This window comes from Salvelinus alpinus, unplaced genomic scaffold (genome assembly GCF_045679555.1).
Source record: "Salvelinus alpinus unplaced genomic scaffold, SLU_Salpinus.1 scaffold_78, whole genome shotgun sequence".
NCBI lineage: Eukaryota > Metazoa > Chordata > Actinopteri > Salmoniformes > Salmonidae > Salvelinus > Salvelinus alpinus.
Window position 1 is genome coordinate 13,265 of NW_027256019.1, and position 27,992 is coordinate 41,256.

A 27,992-nucleotide genomic window follows, 5' to 3' on the forward strand; every position below is an offset into this window, starting at 1 on the left:
CTGAGTGATTTATGGAACTTTTTTATAAAAACTCTTCAGAAAATCGGCTATGTTTTTTCCTAACCCTAACCCTAACCCTAAACCCTAACCCAACAGTAAATTCTTTAAAGTGGGTCAGTTTCTTGACTCGAAACAGACTCATTGCTGCCCTCTAGTGTCCGGATGCAGACCACATGTACTGACATTTCAACAACAAAAATAATTAATTTAAACTCATTGGACTGAAAGTTTTTTATTTAATAACTTTCTTTCCAAACATGTACACATAATGTATTTTAAATGATACAGTATATATATATATATATATATACACACACACATACATACACTTCAGTGTATAGAATGATCTAAAAAGTTGAAGGGCCTCGGCAGCTGGGCGCTTGGTGTCTGGACGTCTGAGCCATACAGCTGCAAATGGGCAAAGTCACTGGTAGACTAACAGTGGAGCAGGTTGGAGCATCACACCAGTGCTTGGCCTTGTAGCAAAGCAGGTCGGGAGAGAAGAGGGGTTGTGCAGGAGCTACCAGGAGACTGACGTGTTAACATGGACAGCAGCAACAGGTTGGGAAAAGGTGCAGTAGTGTAAAATAACAACAAGGATCAGATTTGTTGAGAAGAACAACATACATGTACAGCATGTGTCTAAACCATCTGACTAGTAGGAATAAACAGCACTGTGAGATTGGAGACAACCAGGTTCATGTTTTCTCCTGTAGATGGAATCATAGCTACATTTTCTACTGTAAAAAATAAGACTTTAAAACTATGTACCAATACTGTAGGACATACTGCTCTCACTCCCCAACCAGAGACACTAGAAACCGAGCAGTAGGTCAACCAACAGTATGTTCTACAGTAGCAGGACAGTTCTACTGCTGTGACAGAGCGGCTCATTCCAGTTCTTTGGTACAAACCAGCTCCATACAGTATCACAACTGTACCATGGAGGCTGGTGAGGGGAGGACGGCTCATAATATCAAACACGTGTTTGGTACCGTTCCATTGGCTCCATTCCAGCCATTCTGATACAGTATGATTCGGGTCAGAGCCAGTATTGAGCCATCCTCCCCACATACACTATGGTTAAGGTTAGGTACAGTATGATTAACCAGTCTAATCACTACAAACCCAGCAACTCCAAAATGGATGCTTCAACAGCAAACTGGCAGGGGTGGTTGGTTATCAATAACCAGGAATGGCCATGACCCTACCATGTTGTCTCTTCCTACCTTAAATACCCTACCATGTTGTCTCTTCCTACCTTAAATACCCTACCATGTTGTCTCTTCCTGCCTTAAATACCCTACCATGTTGTCTCTTCCTGCCTTAAATACCCTACCATGTTGTCTCTTCCTACCTTAAATACCCTACCCTACCATGTTGTCTCTTCCTACCTTAAATACCCTACCATGTTGTCTCTTCCTACCTTAAATACCCTACACTACCATGTTGTCTCTTCCGGCCTTAAATACCCTACCATGGTGTCTCTTCCTGCTTTAAATACCCTACCATGTTGTCTCTTCCTGCCTTAAATGCCCTACCATGTTGTCTCTTCCTACCTTAAATACCCTACCATGTTGTCTCTTCCTGCCTTAAATACCCTACCCTACCATGTTGTCTCTTCCTACCTTAAATACCCTACCATGTTGTCTCTTCCTACCTTAAATACCCTACCATGTTGTCTCCTCCTGCCTTAAATACCCTACCATGTTGTCTCCTCCTACCTTAAATACCCTACCATGTTGTCTCTTCCTGCTTTAAATACCCTACCCTACCATGTTGTCTCTTCCGGCCTTAAATACCCTACCCTACCATGTTGTCTCTTCCTACCTTAAACACCCTACCATGTTGTCTCTTCCTGCCTTAAATACCCTACCATGTTGTCTCTTCCTGCCTTAAATACCCTACCCTACCATGTTGTCTCTTCCTACCTTAAATACCCTACCATGTTGTCTCTTCCTGCCTTAAATACCATTACCCTACCATGTTGTCTCTTCCTACCTTAAATACCCAACCATGTTGTCTCTTCCTACCTTAAATACCCTACCATGTTGTCTCTTCCTACCTTAAATACCCTACCATGTTGTCTCTTCCTACCTTAAATACCCTACCATGTTGTCTCTTCCTACCTTAAATACCATACCCTACCATGTTGGATACTCTGAAAGAAACAGGAGGGATTATCGGAACTGGACACAATTCACTTCCCATTTCTTCCCCTTAACAATAACCCTTTGATTTCTGCAGAGCAGTAAGATGACAGCCATATGGTGGAAGCTCCATCACTACAGAGATCAACGAGTTTGGGCCAAGGGGAAGGGATCTACTCAGGCCTGGCGAGAGAGACCCCATGGAGCACAGTATGGACCAGTAGACAAGGGCATGTTGTTGGCCAGGGGTCAGACTGAGTGACTTGGGCTTGGCCTCTACATCATCCCCATCTGCATCAGGGAGTTGGCGTACGCCATGGGCTTCACATTCGGATGAGGCTGTGGAGGGGAGAGAGGCCGAGAAACAGACAGAGAGAGAGAGACAGAGGTTCATGAGAGTAAGGAGATGTACTGACCGCAGCAGTGAACTGGGTTAGTATGGACCGGCTCACAGTAAGGACATGTCATATTTAATAGATGTACTGACCACAGCAGTGAACTGGGTCAGTATGGACCGGCTCACAGTAAGGACATGTCATATTTAATAGATGTACTGACCGCAGCAGTGAACTGGGTCAGTATGGACCGGCTCACAGTAAGGACATGTCATATTTAATAGATGTACTGACCGCAGCAGTGAACTGGGTCAGTATGGACCGGCTCACAGTAAGGACATGTCATATTTAATAGATGTACTGACCACAGCAGTGAACTGGGTCAGTATGGACCGGCTCACAGTAAGGACATGTCATATTTAATAGATGTACTGACCGCAGCAGTGAACTGGGTCAGTATGGACCGGCTCACAGTAAGGACATGTCATATTTAATAGATGTACTGACCACAGCAGTGAACTGGGTCAGTATGGACCGGCTCACAGTAAGGACATGTCATATTTAATAGATGTACTGACCACAGCAGTGAACTGGGTCAGTATGGACCGGCTCACAGTAAGGACATGTCATATTTAATAGATGTACTGACCACAGCAGTGAACTGGGTCAGTATGGACCGGCTCACAGTAAGGACATGTCATATTTAATAGATGTACTGACCACAGCAGTGAACTGGGTCAGTATGGACCGGCTCACAGTAAGGACATGTCATATTTAATAGATGTACTGACCACAGCAGTGAACTGGTGAAACTGTGGTTTGAGGTCTGAGCCACTGAGATGGATGTACGCTCCTTTGTTACACATCTGATCACTGTGGTGGGGGGGGGGAAGGAGAGAGAGAGAGAGAGGGGTGGAAGAGAGGGGAAGGAGGAAGGGAATACTGTTACTGTCATCGTAAACTAAGGCTTTAGAGGGGGGTGACATTTGAAAGTCTTACAATATATGTTATTATTTTAAATACGGCAATGCAGATGGAATCACTAAAGTTGGATTGAATGGTGAGTCTGTTGCCATAGTTACCAGTAGTTGGGCGCTGAGAAGACTGTGATGCACTTCCCTGAGTGTGTGACCTCATAACCCTCTGCCTTGACCTCGTGACTGCGGACGATGTAATCCAGATTGTTCTGGTCTAGGAACCGCTCGGTGACGTCAGGCCCAAACTGACAGCTCACACCTCGCTTAGAGACACACCGGCCATTCTGAGACAGATGGAGGGGAGGATTATCAATTAAGTAGATAACTGTACTGCATGATGTCATCTATTTGAAGCAGATTATTGTTGATGACAGAGTGTATTTCGAGGGTGGTGCTGGACACCAAACCTGTGGCTGTGGATCTGACCAGAGAAGATCACACATAGGACCTGAAGAAAACAACAAACAAACTTATTCCTTGGTCCTAAACAGGACAATAAAGATATTGATAAAGATATTGATTAATTGATTGATTTTACCAGAGTCTGGGGGCTGTCTGTTCCTGTCGATCTTCCTCAGATCATCCAGCATCACACCGTCCTCACTGAAGAGCCCCCCGTGCATCACCTGGCACAGACAACACAAGTCTTCAAATGTCCAGTTGTACCATTGTAAGCCTAATGGGGAAACCTACCACCTCCAGTTGAACAACAGGAAGCCTAACGGGGAACCTACCACCTCCAGTTGAACAACAGGAAGCCTAACGGGGAACCTACCACGTCCAGTTGAACAACAGGAAGCCTAACGGGGAACCTACCACGTCCAGTTGAACAACAGGAAGCCTACCGGGGAACCTACCACGTCCAGTTGAACAACAGGAAGCCTAACGGGGAACCTACCACCTCCAGTTGAACAACAGGAAGCCTAACGGGGAACCTACCACCTCTAGTTGAACAACAGGAAACCTAACGGGGAACCTACCACGTCCAGGTGAACAACAGGAAGCCTAACGGGGAACCTACCACCTCCAGTTGAACAACAGGAAGCCTAACGGGGGAACCTACCACGTCCAGTTGAACAACAGGAAGCCTAACGGGGAACCTACCACCTCCAGTTGAACAACAGGAAGCCTAACGGGGGAACCTACCACGTCCAGTTGAACAACAGGAAGCCTAACGGGGAACCTACCACCTCCAGTTGAACAACAGGAAGCCTAACGGGGGAACCTACCACGTCCAGTTGAACAACAGGAAGCCTAACGGGGAACCTACCACGTCCAGTTGAACAACAGGAAGCCTAACGGGGAAACCTACCACCTCCAGTTGAACAACAGGAAGCCTAACGGGGAACCTACCACCTCCAGTTGAACAACAGGAAGCCTAACGGGGGAACCTACCACGTCCAGTTGAACAACAGGAAGCCTAACGGGGAACCTACCACGTCCAGTTGAACAACAGGAAGCCTAACGGGGGAACCTACCACCTCCAGTTGAATAACAGGAAGCCTAACGGGGAACCTACCACGTCCAGTTGAACAACAGGAAGCCTAACGGGGAAACCTACCACCTCCAGTTGAACAACAGGAAGCCTAACGGGGAACCTACCACCTCCAGTTGAACAACAGGAAGCCTAACGGGGGAACCTACCACGTCCAGTTGAACAACAGGAAGCCTAACGGGGAACCTACCACGTCCAGTTGAACAACAGGAAGCCTAACGGGGGAACCTACCACGTCCAGTTGAACAACAGGAAGCCTAACGGGGAACCTACCACGTCCAGTTGAACAACAGGAAGCCTAACGGGGAAACCTACCACGTCCAGTTGAACGGGGGAACCTACCACCTCCAGGTGAACAACAGGAAGCCTAACGGGGAACCTACCACGTCCAGGTGAACAACAGGAAGCCTAACGGGGAACCTACCACGTCCAGTTGAACAACAGGAAGCCTAACGGGGAACCTACCACGTCCAGGTGAACAACAGGAAGCCTAACGGGGAACCTACCACCTCCAGTTGAACAACAGGAAGCCTAACGGGGAACCTACCACGTCCAGTTGAACAACAGGAAGCCTAACGGGGAAACCTACCACGTCCAGGTGAACAACAGGAAGCCTAACGGGGAAACCTACCACGTCCAGTTGAACAACAGGAAGCCTAACGGGGAAACCTACCACGTCCAGTTGAACAACAGGAAGCCTAACGGGGAAACCTACCACGTCCAGGTGAACAACAGGAAGCCTAACGGGGAAACCTACCACGTCCAGGTGAACAACAGGAAGCCTAACGGGGAAACCTACCACGTCCAGGTGAACAACAGGAAGCCTAACGAGATTCTTCCCAGGACTTTGCAGTTGATACGGTATGTCAGAAAACAACTGCTTCAAAGGGGGTGTGACAGTTATCAAAACTTCTGTGAAGGACTCCTATCCTCTATGAGGGGAGGAATCTGCCCTTCGCCTACTAATAAATTGACACTCTTCTTAACTTTTGGACTACTATCTGTTTCCGGGTCACGGAGGAGAGAGGACGGACCTTTGCCGAAATGAGAAAAGGCCCAGGACTTTGCCGTTGATGCATTGTGCCAAAGGTTAGGGGTCAGAGGTTAAAGGTCAGGGTAATGCTGTGTTCACAACATCTCGTAAATACCAGCATACGACTGGGAAAAATTCACTTGAACGGCCCTCCAACTGGTGATTACTAGTGAGAAACTCCTGTCATCCAACAAGTTCACCACTGGCAGCTCTCCGATGTCATTTGTCAACAAAAAAGACAGCAAGCATGGTGGCATCTTCAGCAGTTGTTTATGGTAAGAACAAAATACAAATGGTTTATACATTTATTGTATCAAGAGAAAGCAGCTTGAGATATACTTAATGCTAAATTGTAATTATTTCGCCTCTATGGCCTATTTATTGCCTTACCTCCCTACTCTTCTACATTTGCACACACTGTACATAGATTGTTATATAGTGTTATTGACTGTACGTTTATGTGTAACTGTGTTGATGTTTTTGTCGCACTGCTTTACTTTCTTGGCCAGGTCGCAGTTGTAAATGAGAACTTGTTCTCAACTGGCCTACCTGGTTAAATAAAGGTGAAATAATGAATTAACAAATGGTAAGAAAAGAGCAAAACAATCACAAGCCTTCATGTTTGATAGTATATCCCCGGGCTCCCGAGTGGCGCAGCGGTCTAAGGCACTGCATCTCAGTGCAAGAGGCTTCACTACAGTCCCAGGTTCGAATCCAGGCTGTATCACATGATTGGGAGTCCCATGATTGGGAGTCCCATAGGGCGGCGCACAATTGGCCCAGTGTCGCCCGGGTTAGGCAGGGGTAGGCCGTCATTGTAAATAAGAATTTGTTCTTAACTGACTTGCCTAGTTAAATAAAGGTTAAATAAAAAATCGAGGGTTGTCGACCTTGGTTCTATGGCAATAAAGTACCCATAACACTGAAATACCATGGCCCCTTTTTAAATGGTTGTTTTTAAAAAGATGACAAAAAGGAGACAGCTAAAAAGGAGCGCTTATCGTAAGCTTGCCTGCTATGGGAGGGAATCATGACAAAATATATTTTGGAGCCAAATCTGTTTATCTGCGCAAGTGGCCTCACTGGCTGTGCGTTGTGTGACGGGTTGTAAATCATCAAGGGCCCGGCTGCAGAGCACACAACTCTGTCCCCAGAACTGGATCATTATTCAATGATATGCATTTTGACCTAATCTTCCTCTCTTATTAGGCCTAGGCATCTGTGTGTTGTAGGTAGGTTGTAGCCTACATTGTTAATAATGGAAATAGGCCTCTACTATACATGTTGTTCCTTCATAAGCTTTGCTCAGCTTTAAGTTCTTTGGACAAATCATTCCAGATGTCTTCATATTGTTTGCTCAATTTCACTTCTTGTTGCCTGTAATATTTGTAAATCAAAATAAAGCTGTGAGAGAGACTTGCCAATTGTTCCTATTTGAAAAGTGCAACTTTAGGACAATACCTTTAACTTGTCTTAAAGCTTTTGATAGGCCATTTAAAATTAGCATGATTTGGCTTTTGGCCGTTTGGTTCGCAACGGCAAGGAGGAGGGATGCATGATGAACTGTGAGGTTTGTTCAAACTACTCGTTAGATTTTCTATCTTGCTATTGTTTGTTCTACCCCTCATTATTACCTTAGGCCTATCATGTTTTTATGTTATTCAAAAACAACTTCAACTAAAGAGCCCAAAAGTCTATTAGATACATTGTTTGCCGGCATGCATAAAAACTTACCTCATATCAAATGGAGAGAACATACAAAATGTAGCGTTTAAAATAATTACACATCAGCAAAAAAAAAAGTGTATATGTCTGAGATCATCCGACATCATAATAGAAAAACCTAAAACTTCTGACTTTGCTCAGCTTTAGTGAACATTTTAGCTCCGCCTACTAAGTTCTCCTGAATTCTGTAAAAGATTTATGCCATATTTATTAAAATAGGTTATGCAGGCTATAGCAAAGGAATAAGCCACTTGACATGGCCCTGCTGTGGGCTGCCTGGCCAGCTCTTTAATGCGCGGTGCCAGACAAGTTGAAATACGCTATACACCGTCTGTCTCATCACGATGTCGTACAATCATCTTCGATATCCGATATCGTTATATGGCCCAAACCTATTTCCCAGTTCAAAACGTGAATGTACCAACTCGTATTTACGACCTTCCCACTTGGTTATGAACGCAGCATCACCTACCAGGACTTTGCCATTGATGCACTGGGCTAGAGGCAGCCACTGGAAGACCTCACTGAAGAGCGTGAACATCTGAGTGGTGTACTTGGCCTTCACCTCCCCCTCAAAACCATACATCTGGTTCATGTTGTCAGTCTCGTGGTTACCTAGTTACACAGGAACATATGGACATTAGTTAAAAATACAATTTACCCTTCTCTAAGCCCCACCCCAGAATTTTGGGCAAAATTAAAAATGTCAATGCTCTGATGGATACCAACTGTCGTCGAGTCCGACACCTCAGACAAGCTCACATTTCAAACCCTTGGAAGCCCAGGAGGGCAAAAACAGAGTTTATCCCAAAATAAATTGTTTAAAATTTGGCTAAATAATTGAACAGTACATATATTTAGATACATAAAATACATAGCCTGTTGAAGTGTTATAACTGTTGAATTGTTTGTTAGCTAGCTGGTCAGTTAGTTCTCATTGAAAACAATGCCAGTGCTAGTAGCTAGCTAGTCATAGTTAATATAACTCGTTTTTCTCCAAATGCATGTTAGCTAGCTAAATTGGCTTTATTAGGAATATAACTTTCATCTGCTGTCGACATGCACAAACAATTTAAGAGAAGCTCCAAAATGAGTTAGCAGTTGGACTGCAGTGAGCCATCCAGTGGCTAGCCACACTACAAACTTAATTTGACCAGGTTCCTGTGAAGCAAGTATAATGACAGTCCACCACAACATACCCAAGAGTCTCCTGATTGGCAAGAGGTAATCTGTGTTTCATTTCATTGTGCATTAAAAACACCATTTGAGATCATTGTGAGGGGTTTTCTCCAGTGGTTTGAAAGGGGAATTGGGCTTCCTGGGAAAATGTTGACCAAGGTTGCAACAGTAACCAAGGGGGGCGGGGCTTAGGGAAGGGTCAATTACACATGGGAATAGAAGACTGGACACTGACATACAACAGTTTTCAACTTTAATGTAAGAGCAAGTAGAAGGAGTCAGGGAGCAGCCTACTGACCACTGAGGAGGAGGAGGTAGAAGGAGTCAGGGAGCAGCATACTGACCACTGAGGAGGAGGAGGTAGAAGGAGTCAGGGAGCAGCATACTGACCACTGAGGAGGAGGAGGTAGAAGGAGTCAGGGAGCAGCATACTGACCACTGAGGAGGAGGAGGTAGAAGGAGTCAGGGAGCAGCATACCGACCACTGAGGAGGAGGTGGTAGAAGGAGTCAGGGAGCAGCATACCGACCACTGAGGAGGAGGAGGTAGAAGGAGTCAGGGAGCAGCATACCGACCACTGAGGAGGAGGAGGTAGAAGGAGTCAGGGAGCAGCATACCGACCACTGAGGAGGAGGAGGTAGAAGGAGTCAGGGAGCAGCATACCGACCACTGAGGAGGAGGAGGTAGAAGGAGTCAGGGAGCAGCATACCGACCACTGAGGAGGAGGAGGTAGAAGGAGTCAGGGAGCAGCATACCGACCACTGAGGAGGAGGAGGTAGAAGGAGTCAGGGAGCAGCATACCGACCACTGAGGAGGAGGAGGTAGAAGGAGTCAGGGAGCAGCATACCGACCACTGAGGAGGAGGAGGTAGAAGGAGTCAGGGAGCAGCATACCGACCACTGAGGAGGAGGAGGTAGAAGGAGTCAGGGAGCAGCATACCGACCACTGAGGAGGAGGAGGTAGAAGGAGTCAGGGAGCAGCATACCGACCACTGAGGAGGAGGAGGTAGAAGGAGTCAGGGAGCAGCATACCGACCACTGAGGAGGAGGAGGTAGAAGGAGTCAGGGAGCAGCATACCGACCACTGAGGAGGAGGAGGTAGAAGGAGTCAGGGAGCAGCATACCGACCACTGAGGAGGAGGAGGTAGAAGGAGTCAGGGAGCAGCATACCGACCACTGAGGAGGAGGAGGTAGAAGGAGTCAGGGAGCAGCATACTGACCACTGAGGAGGAGGTAGAAGGAGTCAGGGAGCAGCATACTGACCACTGAGGAGGAGGAGGTAGAAGGAGTCAGGGAGCAGCATACTGACCACTGAGGAGGAGGAGGTAGAAGGAGTCAGGGAGCAGCATACTGACCACTGAGGAGGTAGAAAGAGTCAGGGAGCAGCATACTGACCACTGAGGAGGTAGAAGGAGTCAGGGAGCAGCATACTGACCACTGAGGAGGTAGAAGGAGTCAGGGAGCAGCATACCGACCACTGAGGAGGAGGAGGTAGAAGGAGTCAGGGAGCAGCATACCGACCACTGAGGAGGAGGAGGTAGAAGGAGTCAGGGAGCAGCATACCGACCACTGAGGAGGAGGAGGTAGAAGGAGTCAGGGAGCAGCATACCGACCACTGAGGAGGAGGAGGTAGAAGGAGTCAGGGAGCAGCATACTGACCACTGAGGAGGTAGAAGGAGTCAGGGAGGAGCACCCTTTAAATGGTTCAAACAGCCGACCAATCAGCCTGTTACAATTGCTTAGCAAACTTTTGGAAATAATTGTGTTTGATCAAATAAAAAAAGTTATTTTACAGAAAACAAAATAATAACACTTTCAGCATGCTTATAGGGAAGGGCACTCCACGTGCTCGGCACTGACACAAATGACTGATGATTGGCTGAAAGAGATGTATAGAAGATTGGGGAGCTGTTCTGTTAGACTTCAGTGCAGGTTTTGAGGTCATTGATCATAAGCTATTGCTGTTTTTTTTTTTTTGGTGTTATGGATTGGGAGTTACTCATCTAATAGAACACTGGGGGTTTTCTTTAATGGAAACCTCTCTCATGGAAATTCTGTTGAGTGCGGTGTACCGCAGGGCAGCTGGTTAGGGCCGTTATTGTTTTCTATTTTTATTAACGACCTTTCACTGACCTTAAATAAACCCTGTGTGTTTAGGTAGGCTGACGACTCAACAGTACACACGTTGGCTGCAACAGTCAAATAAACAACAGACACTTAACATAGAGCTCCAGTCTGTTTTAGAATGGGTACCTAGCAATAGGCTGGGGAGACATAAGTTTTTTAAAACTACATCTCTTGACACATTGATGAAAATAGTCATGCCTCTAAACTGCATACTGGACCCTATTCCAACTAAACTACTGAAAAAGCTGCTTCCTGTTCTTGGCCCTCCTATGTTGAACATAATAAACGGCTCCCTATCCACCAGATGTGTACCAAACTCAATAAAAGTGGCATTAACTTATTTGGGATAGGGGGCAGCATTTTCACTTTTGGATGAATAGCGTGCCCAGAGTGAACTGCCTCCTACTCAGTCCCAGATGCTAATATATGCATATGCATATTATTATTATTATTATTATTATTGGATAGAAAACACTGAAGTTTCTAAAACTGTTTGAATGATGTCTGTGTATAACAGAACTCATATGGCAGGTAAAAACCTGAGAGAAAATCCATACAGGAAGTGGGAAATCTGAGGTTTGTCGTTTTTGAACTCAGCCCCTATCAAATTCACAGTGTGATATGGGTTATGTTGCACTTCCTACGGCTTCCACTAGATGTCAACCGTCTTTAGAACGTTGTTTCAGGCTTCTCCAGTGAAGGGGGGCCGGATGAGAGCTGTTTGACTATTCCTGGGAGTGCATTCTGATGAAGTTCATCAAAGGTAAGTGAATATTTATGACTAATGTTGACTGCGCAACACGGCGGATATTTATTTTGGCTGGTTTGGGCTCTGAGATCCATACTCAGATTATGCTTTTTCCGCAAAGTTTTTTTTGAAATCTGACACAGCGGTTGCATTAAGGAGAAGTGTATCTAAAGTTCCATGCATAACACTTGAATTTTCATCGACATTTATGAGTATTTCTGTGAATTCATGTGGCTCTCTGCAAAATCATAGCATGTTTTTGAACTACTGAACATAACACACCAATGTAAAATGAGATTTTTAGATATAAATAATGCACTTTATCGAACAAAACATACATGTATTGTGTAACATGAAGTCCTATGAGTGTCATCTGATGAAGATCATCAAAGGTTAGTGATTAATTTTATCTCTATTTGTGCTTTTTGTGACTCCTCTTTGGTGGGTTTTTCTGTGACTTGGTGGTGACCTAACAATCGTTTGTGGAGCTTTCGCTGTAAAGCATTTTTGAAATCAGACACTGTGGCTGGATTAACGAGAATTGTATCTTTAAAATGGTGCCTAATACTTGTATGTTTGAGAAATTAGATTTATGAGATTTGTTGATTTGTATTTGGCGCCCTGCAATTTCATTGGCTGTTGGCGAGGGGTTCCGCTAGCGGAACGGGGTTAATAAAGCCTCACTCAAAAGCCAAACCTTGACACAGAAAATATTTTAAAAATAATAAATCTGCTTCGGCCTATATCGAATCTCCCATTCCTCTGAACTTCTTTCTGAAAAAGCTGTTGCGCAGAAACTCACTGCCTTCCTGAAGACAAACAATGTATACAAAACACTTCAGTCTGGTTTTAGACCCCATCATAGCACTGAGACTGCACTCGTGAAGGTGGTAAATTACCTTTTAATGGCATCAGATCAAAGCTCTGCATCTGTCCTTGTGCTCCTAGACCTTAGTGCTGCTTTTGATACCATCGATCACCAGATTCTTTTGGAGATATTGGAAACCCAAATTGGTCTACACGGACCAGATCTGGCCTGGTTTAGATCTTATCTATCGGAAGGTCGCAGTTGTAAAGGAGAACTTGTTCTCAACTGGCCTACCTGGTTTTGTAGTTAAATAATGGTGAATAATGGTTAAATAATGGTAAAAAAAAGAAAAAAAAAGATGCTTGCCTCTGAGGATCCTCTGACAAATCAACTGTAAATTTCGGTGTTCCTCAAGGTTCCGTTTTAGGACCACTATTGTTTTCACTATATAATTTACCTCTTAGTGATGTCATTCAGAAACATAATGTTAACTTTCACTGCTGTGCGGACGATACACAGCTGTACATTTCAATGAAACATGGTGAAGCCCCAAAATTGCCCTCCCTGGAAGCCTGTGTTTCAGACATAAGTGGATGGCGGTAAATGTTTTACTTTTAAACTTGGACAAAACAGAGATGCTAGATCTACGTCCCAAAAAACAAAGATATCTTCTGTTGGATCTGACAATTAATTTTGATGGTTGTACAGTCGTCTCAAATAAAACGATGGACCTCGGCGTTACCCTGGACCCTGATCTCTCTTAAGACGAACATATCAAGTCTACTTCAAGGACAGCTTTTTTCCATGTATGTAACATCGCAAAAATCAGAAACCTTCTGTCCAATGCTGGCCTTCTAGGCAGAGTTCCTCTGTCCAGTGTCTGTGTTCTTTTACCCATCTTAATCTTTTATTTTTATTGGCCAGTCTGAGATATGGCTTTTTCTTTGCAACTCTGCCTAGAAGTCCAGCATCCCGGAGTCGCCTCTTCATTGTTGACGTTGAGATTGGTGTTTTGTGGGTACTATTTAATGAAGCTGCCAGTCGAATTTACTTGTCTTTCAAAAACAAGTGAACCCAAATTTTCGAACGGTAGTGTATATTGTATTGTAATTTACACTGTACCATGTATTAGACCTAGATATTGTGTATATACTGACATGTAGGCTGTGTGACATTTGAAATGTATTTCAGTCCTTGACTAATAGTGTTCTGTACTATGTATGATGTCATGTTTCAAGTGGACCCCTGGTAGAGTAGCTGATGCTTTGGCAGCGGCTAATGGGGATTCTAATGAATACCAATAATCCAAATACTGACCTCTGAGGAGGTAGAAGGAGTCAGGGAGGAGCAGCTTGAAGCCAAACAGAGTCAGGATGACCTCTAGGGAGAACGAACCACGGTCCACAAAGTCTCCATTAAATAGCTGTGTTCTATTGTTAAGTGTTATAATGTACATTTCAATGAATACTAACACATAGTTTTACTGCACATGTCCCTGTGGCTGAACAGGATACATAGGGGTTGGTCTCAGAGGGTAAGCCGTTCAGCTCAAAGATGTTTATAAGATCGTAGAACTGTCCATGTGTGTCACCACAAATGGTTATCTTTTCTGTCTGTTGGGGAGAAAACAGAGGACAGGTTTAGGCACAGGGACAGTTCATCTGCTGAAGGGGATAATCATCTTGACAATTGGAGGACAGGAAGAGCAATACCAGGAAGTCAACATACATCATGGATGTCTCACCTCTTTTAATGTGATCTCAATTAGACTGGGTAGTTTGGATAAGAGTTCTTTGACTTGGATCAGAATCTGAAAGGATACATTTTATTAGTTAACACAAATACAGGACTACATGTTTTATATAAGGGTTTATATTTCATAAGGTTTAGGGCAATGCGTAAGTTTAGTAAACTAGGGGCCTCCCGAGTGGCGCAGTGGTCTAAAGCACTGCATCGACGGTGCTTGAGGTGTCACTACAGACCCGGGTTTGATCCCAGACTGTGTCACAGCCAGCTGTCACCGGGAGACCCATGAGGCGGCGCACAATTGGCCTCAGTCTACACACAATACCCCATAAAGACAAAGCAAAAACAGTTTAGGAATTTTAGAAAATGTATACAAAAAGAAAACTGCAGAAATATCACATTTTAATAAATATTCAGACCCTTTATTCAGTACTTTGTTGAAGCACCTTTGGCAGCGATTACAGCCTTGAGTCTTCTTGGTTATGATGCTACAAACTTGGCACATGTATTTGGGGAGTTCTTCCCATTCTTTGCAGATCCTCTTAAGCTCTGTCAGGTTGGAAGGGGAGTGTTGCTGCACAGCTATTTTCAGGTCTCTCCAGAGACGTTCGATCGGGTTCAAGTCCGGGCTCTGGCTGGGCCATTCAGAGACTTTCCCGAAGCCAATCCTGCTTTCTCATGGCTGTGTGCTTAGGGCCATTGTCCTGTTGGAAGGTGAACCTTGGCCCCAGTCTGAGGTCCAGAGCAGTATGGAGCAGGTTTTCATCAAGGATCTCTCCGTACTTTGCTCTGTTCATCTTTCCCTCGATCCTGACTAGTCTCCACGTCCCTGCCGCTGAAAAACATCCCCACAGCATGATGCTGCCACCACCATGCTTCACCGTAGAGATAGAGTCAGGTTTCCTCCAGAAGCGACGCTTGGCATTCAGGCTAAAGAGTTCAATCTTGGTTTCAACAGACCAGAGAATCTTGTTTCTCATGATCTGAGAGTCCTTTAGGTGCCTTTTGGAAAACTCCAAGTGGGTTGTCGTGCCTTTCACTGAGGAGTGGCTTCCATCTGGCCACTCTACCATAAGGCCTGATTGGTGGAGTGCTGCAGAGATGGGAGAACCTTCCAGAAGGACAACCATCTCTAGAGCTCTGTCAAAGTGACCAGCGGGTCCTTGGTCACCTCTCTGAACAAAGTCCTTCTCCCTTGATTGCTCAGTTAGGACGGGCGGCCAGCTCTAGGAAGAGTATTTGGTGGTTCCAAACTTCATCCATTTAAGAATTATGTAGGCCACTGTGTTCTTGGGGACCTTCAATCCTGCAGAAATGTTTTGGTACCCTTGTTAACTCGAAATGACACGACGACAAGGTTCCAGTTTAACTTCTTATGGCTGCAGGGGCAGTATTGAGTAGCTTGGATGGAAGGTGCACAGAGGTGCCCATATTAAATGGCCTGCTCCTTAGTCCCAGTTGCTAATATATGCATATTATTATTCATATTGGATAGAAAACACTCTGAAGTTTCTAAAAATGTTTGAATTATGTCTGTGAGTATAACAGAACTCATATGGCAGGCAAAAACCTGAGAAGTTCCACTTCCTGTTTGAATTGTTTCTGAAGTGGCAGATTTTCAACCAAGCTCTCATTGAAATTACAGCGAGATATTGATGAGTTTTCACTTCCTACGGCTTCCACTAGATGTCAACAGTCAACAGAACTTTGTCTGATGACTCTAATGTGAAGGGGGTCCGAAGGAGACAGGAATGAGTAATCACTTCCACGAGCTGATCACGCATTCACCATGCGCCTTCACATGAGTAGGACGTCCGTTCCACCGCTCTTCTGAAGTCATTCTAATTCTCCGGTTGGAACGTTATTCAAGATGTATGTTAACAACATTCTAAAGATTGAGTCAGTACATCGTTTGACATGTTTCTACTGACTTATGGAACTTTTGGACATTTCGTCACGTTATAGTGGAGGCGCTTTGTGACTTTGGAATTGTTTACCGAAGGCGCGAACCAAAGTAGCTAATTGGACATTATCGAACAAATCAAGCATTTATTGTGGACCTGGGATTCCTAGGACTGCATTCTGATGAAGTTCAAAGGTAAGGAAACATTTATCATGTATTTTCTGGTTTCTGTTGACCCCAACATGGCGGCTAATTTGGCTATTGTTCTGAGCTCCGTCTCAGATTACTTTTTCCGTAAAGTTTTTTTGAAATCTGACACAGCGGTTGCATTAAGGAGAGGTATATCTATAATTCCATGTGTATAACTTGTATTATCATCTACATTTATGATGAGTATTTCTGTTGAAACGATGTGGCTATGCAAAATCACTTGATGTTTTTGAAACTAGTGAATGTAACGCGCCAATGTAAACTCAGATTTTTTGTTATAAATATGAACTTTATCAAACAAAACATGCATGTATTGTGTAACATGAAGTCCTATGAGTGTCATCTGATGAAGATAATCAAAAGTTAGTGATTAATTTTATCTCCATTTCTGCTTTTTCTGACTGCTATCTTTCGCTGGAAAAATGGCTGTGCTTATTGTGGTTTGATGGTGACCTAACAATCGTTTGTAGTGCTTTCGCTGAAAAGCCTTTTTGAAATCGAACACTGTGGTGGGATTAACAACAAGAATACCTTTAAAATGATATAAAACACATGTATGTTTGAGGAATTTTAAATTATGAGATTTCTGTTTTTTTTTAATTTGGCGCCTTGCAATTTCACTGGCTGTTGGCGAGGTGAGACGCTACCGTCCCACATACCATTGGGTTAACCTCTCTAGGGTAAGTGCTTTGACAAATAGCACATTTTGATCTCCTTCCATATTTGTCCAGTGTGCCGGGAAATGGCACCCTCTTCTGGTTGTCTTGAGAACGTGACTTGTTGGCGCCTTTTCTCTGCTGCTCAGTGTAATATGCTGTGTCACTCACTTGCATTCAATCTGTTATTGGCGCGACAGACGTCTTTTCACCCAAAATTATTTTTAGTGCCGACTTCATTGATGCAAAAGTCAGCACAGTACAAGCAGTCAAAGCCAACTGTTTCTCCCTACCATCTAGACAGACAGTATCTAGCAACTTGAAAGCTAACGCTGCATCCGTGAGAACCATGTCGTATTGGCAGATACTATTGTACCTCTGTTCGAAATCAATGATGTAGTCCGTCATTGCAACCGAAATATCTCTCATAACATTGTCAAAGTTTGAATATGCCTCGTAGGCACGGTCTTTCTCTTCTTTAAGACACACAGAATCCAGTGCTCTGATCAAATTCACCATACCGTCATCCTTGTTCAAATCCTCCAGGGATATTTCCAGTGCTGTATCTCTCGCTCTTCCCTCGAGCGATAATACCACCGCAAGTGCTTGCTTTTTCACTTCCAGATTAGTAACCCATGTCCAGATTCCAAGTTAATTTTTCCAACTTTTGTACGACCTCTTCTAGTCGAAGCGAGGTGGCACATTGTAGTTATTAGCCATCCTCTGCTACCAATGTTAACTCGAAATGACACAACGACAAGGTTCCAGTTTAACAAAGTTTACTATACCGTATGAACACACTACAAAATAGCCATTCCCCTCCAGGCTAGGTCCATCAACAACTAGACTCCCTGCGCAGGCGCACTCTTGACTGAGTGATAGCCCCGTAATAACAGAAATATAGGGATACTTAAAACATGAACTTAACACCCTTCCCCTGATCTGTGCCTTGACACAAACCTGTCTCGAAGCTCTACGGACAATTCCTTCGACCTCATGGCTTGGTTTTTGCTCTGACATGCACCATCAACTGTGGGACCTTACATAGACAGGCGTGTGCATTTCCAAATCCTGCCCAATCAATTGAATTTACCACAGGTGGTCTCAAATCAAGTTGTAGAAACATCTCAAGGATGATCAATGGAAACAGGATGCACCCGTCTCAAGTCTCATACCAAAAGAGTCTGAATAATTCTGTAATTAAAGGTATTTAAATTTGCAAACACTTAAAAAAAAAAATGCTTTCGCCTTGTCATTATGGGGTATTGTGATGTCATTATGGGGTATTGTGATGTCATTATGGGGTATTGTGTGTAGTTTGATGAGGAAAAACATTTATTTAATACATTTTAGAATACGGCTGTAACGTAACAAAATGTGGAAAAAGTGAAGGTCTCTGAAAAGAATTCAAATGCATTCTATATTATTAAACAAATGTAAAGACAACATTAAAATTAACAATAGTCTGACAATATTAGCCTATCACTTGTGAATGACGTAATGCTGTCTTATCTGGTGTCCTGTGATCTTAACTGTATATCACTCTCGTTTTTTATTAATTTGTAAACATTTCTAAAAACATAATTCCGATTTGACATTATGGGGTCTTGTGTGTAGGTCAGTGACACAAAATCTCAATTGAATCAATTTTAAATTCAGGCTGTAACACAACAAAATGTGGAAAAGGTCAAGGGGTGAGAATAGTTTCTGAAGGTAATGTATGTGTACCTGATAAGCACACTTTCTATGCAGTTTCTTCTGGTCTTTGAAGCACTCCATCATCTCTTTCATGAACCTCATTGTCACCTTCCCTTCTTCCAGCTTCGGTCCTGTGTACTGGTCCTCGATCACTGCATGGTGGCACAATCAATCAACCAACCAAACCATCAAATGTATATAGCCCATTTTACAGCGACATTTGTCACTAAGAGCTTTACAGTAACTTAGCCTCGAAGGGTCGATTAAGCACCATGTATACAGGCAGTAGCCCATTATTTATAGATATTAAAATGATGACTGCTGAATATAGTTTCAGTTATGACAACAAATATTTTATAAAAGTAATTAATCATAAAATATGATGAGAAACCACTCACTCATGTTTTCGATGTCTAGGGAGTCTACGACTGATCTCTTAATCTCGTCGCTAGCAATGGCTCTCTCGAAGGCTTTCCGTTTCACGATCTTGTTGCACTCCTGGTACTTCATCTTAGCGTCCTTATCGTTAGGTCGCACGCGCACTACCTAACCACACAACAACAGGCAAACACACAGGGGGAGAAGCAGAACTACAGTCTCACACAGCAGCACACCACCTTGCATCCCACTGCTGGCTTGGTCCTGGATGGGAAACCAGATGCTGCTGGAAGTGGTGCTGGAGGGCCAGTAGGAGGCACCCATTCCTCTGGTCTAAAAATATATCCCAATGCCCCAGGGCAGCGATTGGGGACATTGCCCTGTGTAGGGTGCCATCTTTCGGGTGGGACATTAAACAGGTGTCCTGACTCTGATCACTAAAGATCCCATGGCACATTTCAAAGAGTAGGGGTGTTAACCCCGGTGTTCTGGCTAAACTCCTAATCTGACCCTCATACCATCATTGTCACCTAATTATCCCCAGCTTACAATTGGCTCATTCATTCGCCCCTCTCCCCGTAAGTCTTCCCCACATCGTTGCTATAAATGAAAATGTGTTCTCAGTCAACTTACCTGGTAAAAATAAGGGTAAAAACAGTATTACATAAAGGTCAGTCTCATTAACACTATGGCAGTATTACATAAAGGTTAGTCTCATTAACACTATGACAGTATTACATAAAGGTCAGTCTCATACAGACAGTATTACATAAAGGTCAGTCTCATTAACACTATGACAGTATTACATAAAGGTCAGTCTCATACAGACAGTATTACATAAAGGTCAGTCTCGTATAGACAGTATTACATAAAGGTCAGTCTCATACAGACAGTATTACATAAAGGTCAGTCTCGTATAGACAGTATTACATAAAGGTCAGTCTCGTATAGACAGTATTACATAAAGGTCAGTCTCATACAGACAGTATTACTGCTCGTCATAGCACATGCAGATCAAAACACTGCTATAACTCTGATTAATGTGTTTACATGTCCTAATAATTCTGTTTAATATCTCATGATTACTGTGCAGGTAAACGTACTCAATAATGTCATCTTGCTGACTGTACCTTTAAGCCTCCTCTCCTGTCATCTTGCTGAGTCTAACTTTCCTGTCTCGACTAACCCTGTCCTGTCTTACCGTCTCGTAGTCCTTGAGTGCAGCCTTGAACTTGCCCAGGGCCATGTTGGACGTGGCTCGGCGGTAGTAACCCTTGATGTAGTTCTGGTCGATCTCCAGACACTTGGTGGCGTCGGCCAGAGCGTAGCCATAGCACTCTGTCCGCAGGTACGCCAGGCTGCGGTTGGAGAAGTAGATGGCGCTGGACGGGTTGAGCTCCAACGCCTCCGTGTAGTATTTGATCGCGTTCTCATAGTCTCTCTCTAGAAAACAACATCACAATTATTCTCATACTCTATCTCCAGAAAAGGGTTCAAAGGTTGCATTGTAATGTATAGCACTGTAAGACACATACACACAGTAGGAAGTAGGGATGCACGATATATCGGTAAACATATCAGAAATCGGGCGAAATTAGCTAAAGATGCCAACATCGGTATCGGCCCGATGTCTAGTTTAACGCCGATGTGAAAAACCAATGTCAAAGCTGACATGCATGCTTAAACTCAGCAAAAACACAAACGTCCTTTTTTCTGGACCCTGTCCTTCAAAGATAATTTGTAAAAATCCCAATAACTTCACAGATCTTCATTGTAAATGGTTTAAACACTGTTTCCCATGCTTGTTCAATGAAACAAACAATTAATGAACATGCACCTGTGGAACGGTCGTTAAGACTAACAGCTTACAGACGGTAGGCAATTAAGGTCACAGTTATGAAAACTTAGGACACTAAAGAGGCCTTTCTACTGACTCTGAAAAACACCAAAAGAAAGATGCCCAGGGTCCCTGCTCATCTGCGTGAACATGCCTTAGGCATGCTGCAAGGAGGCATGAGGACTGCAGATGTGGCCAGGGCAATAAATTGCAATGTCCGTACTGAGAGACAACCCAAGACAGCGCTACATGGAGAGTTTTGAGTTTAAATAACGTAGGTAAATGACATAATGATGCCACGTAAAATTGTGCTACACGTGCAACACAGCATTCCTAACCTAGCCCACAATGTCTGCTGTGTGGATCGAGCGGTCAACAAATCGAGCAGTCATTTGAAAGAGTAAGAACATTTCAGCAAGACAACTCAAAAGGCGAAATCAATTAACGCCAAGATAATGGAATTCATTGCTTTTAACAATCAACTAGAGGTCGACCGATTAAAAATCGGAATGTCCGATTAATTAGGGCCGATTTCAAGTTTTCATAACAATCGATAAATCGGCATTTTTGGACACCGATTGTGGCCGATTACATTGCACTCCATGAGGAGACTGCGTGGCAGGCTGACTACCTGTTACGCGAGTGCAGCAAGAAGCCAAGGTAAGTTGCTAGCTAGCATTAAACTTATTTTATAAAAAACAATCAATCTTAACATAATCACTAGTTAAACTAATAATATCATCAACCATGTGTAGTTATCTAGCTTGTCCTGCAATGCATATAATCGATGCGGTGCCTGTTAATTTCTCATCGAATCACAGCCTACTTCGCCAAAAGGGTGATGATTTAACGAGCGCATTCGCGAAAATAGCACTGTCGTTGCACCAATGTGTACCTAAACATAAACATCAATGCCTTTCTTTAAAATCAATACACAAGTATATATTTTTAAACCTGCATATTTAGTTAATAGTGCCTGCTAACATGAATTTCTTTTAACTAGGGAAATTGTGTCACTTCTCTTGAGTTCTGTGCAAGCAGTCAGGGTAAATGCAGCAGTTTGGGCCGCCTGGCTCGTTGCGAACTGTGTGAAGACCTTTATTCCTAACAAAGACCGTAATTAATTTGCCAGAAATGTACATAATTATGACATAACATTGAAGGTTGTGCAATGTAACAGCAATATTTAGACTTAGGAATGCCACCCGTTAGATAAAATACGGAACGGTTCTGTATTTCACTGAAAGAATTTGTTTTCGAAATGATAGTTTCCGGATTTGATCATATTAATGACCAAAGGCTCGTATTTCTGTGTGTTATGTTATAATTAAGTATGATTTGATTTGATAGAGCAGTCTGACTGAGCGGTGGTAGGCAGCAGCAGGCTCGTAAGCATTCATTCAAACAGCACTTTCATGCGTTTGCCAGCAGTTCTTCGCTGTGCTTCAAGCATTGAGCTGTTTATGACTTCAAGCCTATCAACTCCCGAGATTAGGCTGGTGTAAACGTTGTGAAATGGCTAGCTAGTTAGCGGGGTACGCGCTAATAGCGCTTCAATCGGTGACCTCACTCGCTCTGAGACCTCGAAGTAGTTGTTCCCCTTGCTCTGCAAGGGCCGCGGCTTTTGTGGAGCGATGGGTAAAGATGCTTCGAAGGTGGCTGTTGTTGATGTGTTCCTGGTTTGAGCGCAGGTAGGGGCGAGGAGAGGGACGGAAGCTATACTGTTACACTGGCAATACTAAAGTGCCTATAAGAACATCCAATAGTCAAAGGTATATAGGTTTGGTTTTAATGTAACCATAGGGTTTGGTTTTAATGTAACCTAGGGTTTGGTTTTAATGTAACCATAGGGTTTGGTTTTAATGTAACCTAGGGTTTGGTTTTAATGTAACCTAGGGTTTGGTTTTAATGTAACCATAGGGTTTGGTTTTAATGTAACCATAGGGTTTGGTTTTAATGTAACCTAGGGTTTGGTTTTAATGTAACCTAGGGTTTGGTTTTAATGTAACCTAGGGTTTGGTTTTAATGTAACCATAGGGTGTTTTAATGTAACCATAGGGTTTGGTTTTAATGTAACCTAGGGTTTGGTTTTAATGTAACCTAGGGTTTGGTTTTAATGTAACCATAGGGTTTGGTTTTAATGTAACCATAGGGTTTGGTTTTAATGTAACCATAGGGTTTGGTTTTAATGTAACCATAGGGTTTGGTTTTAATGTAACCATAGGGTTTGGTTTTAATGTAACCATAGGGTTTGGTTTTAATGTAACCATAGGGTTTGGTTTTAATGTAACCATAGGGTTTGGTTTTAATGTAACCATAGGGTTTGGTTTTAATGTAACCATAGGGGGTTTTAATGTAACCATAGGGTTTGGTTTTAATGTAACCATAGGGTTTGGTTTTAATGTAACCATAGGGGGTTTTAATGTAACCATAGGGTGTTTTAATGTAACCTAGGGTTTGGTTTTAATGTAACCATAGGGTGTTTTAATGTAACCATAGGGTGTTTTAATGTAACCATAGGGTGTTTTAATGTAACCATAGGGTTTGGTTTTAATGTAACCATAGGGTTTGGTTTTAATGTAACCATAGGGTGTTTTAATGTAACCTAGGGTTTGGTTTTAATGTAACCATAGGGTTTGGTTTTAATGTAACCATAGGGTTTGGTTTTAATGTAACCTAGGGTTTGGTTTTAATGTAACCTAGGGTTTGGTTTTAATGTAACCATAGGGTGTTTTAATGTAACCATAGGGTGTTTTAATGTAACCATAGGGTGTTTTAATGTAACCATAGGGTTTGGTTTTAATGTAACCATAGGGTTTGGTTTTAATGTAACCATAGGGTTTGGTTTTAATGTAACCATAGGGTTTGGTTTTAATGTAACCTAGGGTTTGGTTTTAATGTAACCATAGGGTTTGGTTTTAATGTAACCATAGGGTTTGGTTTTAATGTAACCATAGGGTTTGGTTTTAATGTAACCATAGGGTTTGGTTTTAATGTAACCATAGGGTTTGGTTTTAATGTAACCATAGGGTTTGGTTTTAATGTAACCATAGGGTTTGGTTTTAATGTAACCATAGGGTTTGGTTTTAATGTAACCATAGGGTTTGGTTTTAATGTAACCATAGGGGGTTTTAATGTAACCATAGGGTTTGGTTTTAATGTAACCATAGGGTTTGGTTTTAATGTAACCATAGGGTTTGGTTTTAATGTAACCTAGGCCTACTGGTTGTATGAACTTGAGATATATCGTCCCACAACTGTCCCAGAGTCTGTTTGGAAATTGATATTTCTCAACACGCTGAGCAAAAGAACAGGTAAACTTGTCTACTATGGGGGATAATAGATTGACATGTGTTTGTTACTGATCATCTTGTTGGCTGTAAGTAAATGTGGACAGTTATTCTAACATCTTCAAAGTGCACATCAAATTTGGTAAAGACCTCACATCATTGCATCCTTGCATGAACTTGCATGTTCTGTTAATATGAATTACCATCATCTAAATGTGATTTCTGTTATTCTGAGCAACGTGCGTGGACGCCCTAATCAGGTTTTGGACCCAATGCATATGGGACTGGCAGATTTATCAAAAGTCTGGAAAATTTTAAATGTTGCTGGTCAAATGTCTAGTGCCACATTTTCCTAATGTAAACCCTGCTAGGGTAACTCGCTACCCCATAGAAACTCATTCCACTACATTAACTCGCTACCCCATAGAAACTCATTCCACTACAGTAACTCGCTACCCCATAGAAACTCATTCCACTACAGTAACTCGCTACCCCATAGAAACTCATTCCACTACAGTAACTCGCTACCCCATAGAAACTCATTCCACTACAGTAACTCGCTACCCCATAGAAACTCATTCCACTACATTAACTCGCTACCCCATAGAAACTCATTCCACTACAGTAACTCGCTACCCCATAGAAACTCATTCCACTACAGTAACTCGCTACCCCATAGAAACTCATTCCACTACAGTAACTCGCTACCCCATAGAAACTCATTCCACTACAGTAACTCGCTACCCCATAGAAACTCATTCCACTACAGTAACTCGCTACCCCATAGAAACTCATTCCACTACAGTAACTCGCTACCCCATAGAAACTCATTCCACTACAGTAACTCACTACCCCATAGAAACTCATTCCACTACAGTAACTCGCTACCCCATAGAAACTCATTCCACTAAAGTAACTCGCTACCCCATAGAAACTCATTCCACTACATTAACTCGCTACCCCATAGAAACTCATTCCACTACAGTAACTCGCTACCCCATAGAAACTCATTCCACTACAGTAACTCACTACCCCATAGAAACTCATTCCACTACATTAACTCGCTACCCCATAGAAACTCATTCCACTACATTAACTCGCTACCCCATAGAAACTCATTCCACTACATTAACTCGCTACCCCATAGAAACTCATTCCACTACAGTAACTCGCTACCCTATAGAAACTCATTCCACTACAGTAACTCGCTACCCCATAGAAACTCATTCCACTACATTAACTCGCTACCCCATAGAAACTCTCCCAATCCCTTGTATCTCTGACATAATGCATCCTCTCCCATCTGTCTCTCGTCATCACCCTGACAGTTTTCAGAGGTGATGTGTAGTAGTGTAAAGCTGAGCAGCAGGAAGCTCAATTAGATGACTATGGCCAGGGTACTGTAGTGTAGCAGGGGACTGTAGCGTACCAGTGTAGTATAGCAGGGTACTGTAGTGTAGCAGGGAACTGTAGTGTAGCAGGGAACTGTAGCAGGGTACTGTAGTGTATCAGGGAACTGTAACAGGGTACTGTAGTGTAGCAGGGGACTGTAACAGGGTACTGTAGTGTATCAGGGAACTGTAACAGGGTACTGTAGTGTAGCAGGGGACTGTAGCGTACCAGTGTAGTATAGCAGGGTACTGTAGTGTAGCAGGGAACTGTAGTGTAGCAGGGGACTGTAGCAGGGTACTGTAGTGTAGCAGGGAACTAACAGGGTACTGTAGTGTAGCAGGGGACTGTAGAGTACCAGTGTAGTATAGCAGGGTACTGTAGTGTAGCAGGGAACTGTAGTGTAGCAGGGGACTGTAGCAGGGTACTGTAATGTATCAGGGAACTGTAACAGGGTACTGTAGTGTAGCAGGGGACTGTAGCGTACCAGTGTAGTATAGCAGGGTACTGTAGTGTAGCAGGGAACTGTAGTGTAGCAGGGAACTGTAGCAGGGTACTGTAGTGTATCAGGGAACTGTAACAGGGTACTGTAGTTTAGCAGGGGACTGTAGCGTACCAGTGTAGTATAGCAGGGTACTGTAGTGTAGCAGGGAACTGTAGTGTAGCAGGGAACTGTAGCAGGGTACTGTAGTGTATCAGGGAACTGTAACAGGGTACTGTAGTGTAGCAGGGGACTGTAACAGGGTAATGTAGTGTAGCAGGGGACTGTAGCAGGGTACTGAACAGGGTACTGTACTGTAATATAGCAGGGTACTGTAACAGGGTACTGTAGCGTACCAGTGTAGTATAGCAGGGTACTGTAGTGTAACAGTGTAGTGTAGCAGGGCACTGTAGTGTTGCAGGGTACCATAACAGGGAACTGTAGTGTACCAGTGTACTGTAGTGGACCAGCTTGTCTAGTTTTACATATTTTCTCATCTATTTACCAATAAACTTAGATGGTTGATAGGACAATGTGCAAACACTTGCAAATCAAGTTATGGCCATGTAGCTAGTTAGCTATTTCAATCAGTGCACTTTTAATGTTTTGGAAACTCTGATTTGCCTTGAACATAAACCATGATCTAGCCATTAACTTCAACCTATTGACGTGGTATCCCAAGTTACTCTAAACACTGCAAGAGAACAGCGTTACTTGTATTACTTAATTTGCTAGATAAATACCAGAGTTTAACCTCCTGTTAGCTACAGAAGTAAATGCAGCGAGCTAGCCAACGTTAGCTTATCTCCCGCATAATGATCGGCGACGTGCCAAGCTACCACTAGTAACCATTTGTTGTGATTTAGGCTACTATGTGCAAAGTTAATGATATCTCGGGTGAGACAGGTTTTGTTTCCAAACGGCAAAGATATTGACGGGTGTCAAATTACAAAACCAAAACAGTGCTAGCTACGGTAGCTAACGTTAGGAATGAATGACTTGATATGTGTGCACGCGTCAGTGTGATAAAAGTTTGACACAAAACATAATGTTAGCTAGAAAATTCTGGTTGGTGTCATCAAGATAAACTACGACATACTGGATGATCGTATCATTTCACACAATTGTAAATATTACATGGAATATGAATGGATCGTGTTTTTTTACAAGACCCGAGCTGACGACAACGCCACCACACAACTCTGAGATACTTTTTTCACAAGTGTTGGCTAGCATAGCATACCGCAACTGTTCATTAAAAACAATGCGTCGTTCAGCTAGTTAGCTACCTAACGTTAGCATAGCAACCGTCTCATGTGTGCTAGAAAAATACACTGTTGTGCATATGAAGGGCACCGGATTTTGATCATTACAGACTTTGTCCATATTGAAAGATACCGTTGATAGACAACGTTATATGGTTGAAATCCTACCTTTAAAGTAATTATTCGCCTTCTCCTTGAATTTCTCTGCATGTGTATCTTCCTCCGCCATCTTCTCCTTGCTACCGCTTGCCGACGTTGCCGTATCGTTCGCCATTGACAGTATAGTCGCAAAGGGCGTACGCTGCAGTCCTATGGTCTCAAACTGTACTCACAGAGTTTCTAAACCCAGAGGTGCTACATCACGAGACTTCCGGGAACGCTAACGAAACATACCTAACAGACCAGGCCGGGGTTTGACAAGTAAAAATGATTCCTTGGTTGTTAATTTTCTCAAAATCTTAAGGCACAACCTAGATTCGAGTCAATGTAGCCAAGTAGTTGAACATGTTATTATTACATCATCGTGAGTGACAAACTGACACGTTTTCATTTTCGTCAAAAACA

General features: G+C 43.2%; 1 protein-coding gene across 7 annotated transcripts; it reads right to left on the reverse strand.

Moving 5' to 3' along the window:
- Positions 1 to 216: 216 nt before the first annotated feature.
- Positions 217 to 27,989, reverse strand: LOC139567218 (serine/threonine-protein phosphatase 5-like). 7 transcript variants are annotated; one of them, XR_011673272.1, is made up of 14 exons: positions 27,597 to 27,989; positions 20,368 to 20,609; positions 19,187 to 19,334; positions 18,819 to 18,940; positions 14,320 to 14,385; positions 14,090 to 14,188; positions 13,893 to 13,998; positions 8,188 to 8,330; positions 4,001 to 4,088; positions 3,870 to 3,910; positions 3,568 to 3,746; positions 3,277 to 3,358; positions 2,066 to 2,489; positions 217 to 1,963 (listed from the first exon to the last, which is right to left on the reverse strand). XR_011673272.1 is itself a non-coding variant. In XM_071388688.1 (13 exons), exons 1-13 carry the CDS (start codon positions 27,700 to 27,702, stop codon positions 2,427 to 2,429), a joined length of 1,485 nt encoding a protein of 494 aa, XP_071244789.1. In that variant the 5' UTR covers positions 27,703 to 27,989; the 3' UTR covers positions 217 to 2,426. The 7 variants fall into 7 exon arrangements, 1 of the variants encoding a protein (XP_071244789.1); XR_011673271.1 differs by having other exon boundaries at positions 2,034 to 2,489; XR_011673273.1 differs by having other exon boundaries at positions 217 to 1,894; positions 2,002 to 2,489.
- Positions 27,990 to 27,992: the final 3 nt, after the last annotated feature.

What these genes read in the sequence shown, in the direction of transcription:
- LOC139567218 (XM_071388688.1), bottom strand. Translation starts at nt 27,702, where the DNA reads ATGGCGAACGATACGGCAACGTCGGCAAGCGGTAGCAAGGAGAAGATG. An exon ending in CACTCAAGGACTACGAGACG is followed by an intron (nt 19,335 to 20,367) that starts GTAAGACAGGAC and finishes TTGTGTGGTTAG; the next exon opens with GTAGTGCGCGTGCGACCTAA. An exon ending in TTCTCAGCGCCCAACTACTG is followed by an intron (nt 3,359 to 3,567) that starts GTAACTATGGCA and finishes CCCCCACCACAG; the next exon opens with TGATCAGATGTGTAACAAAG.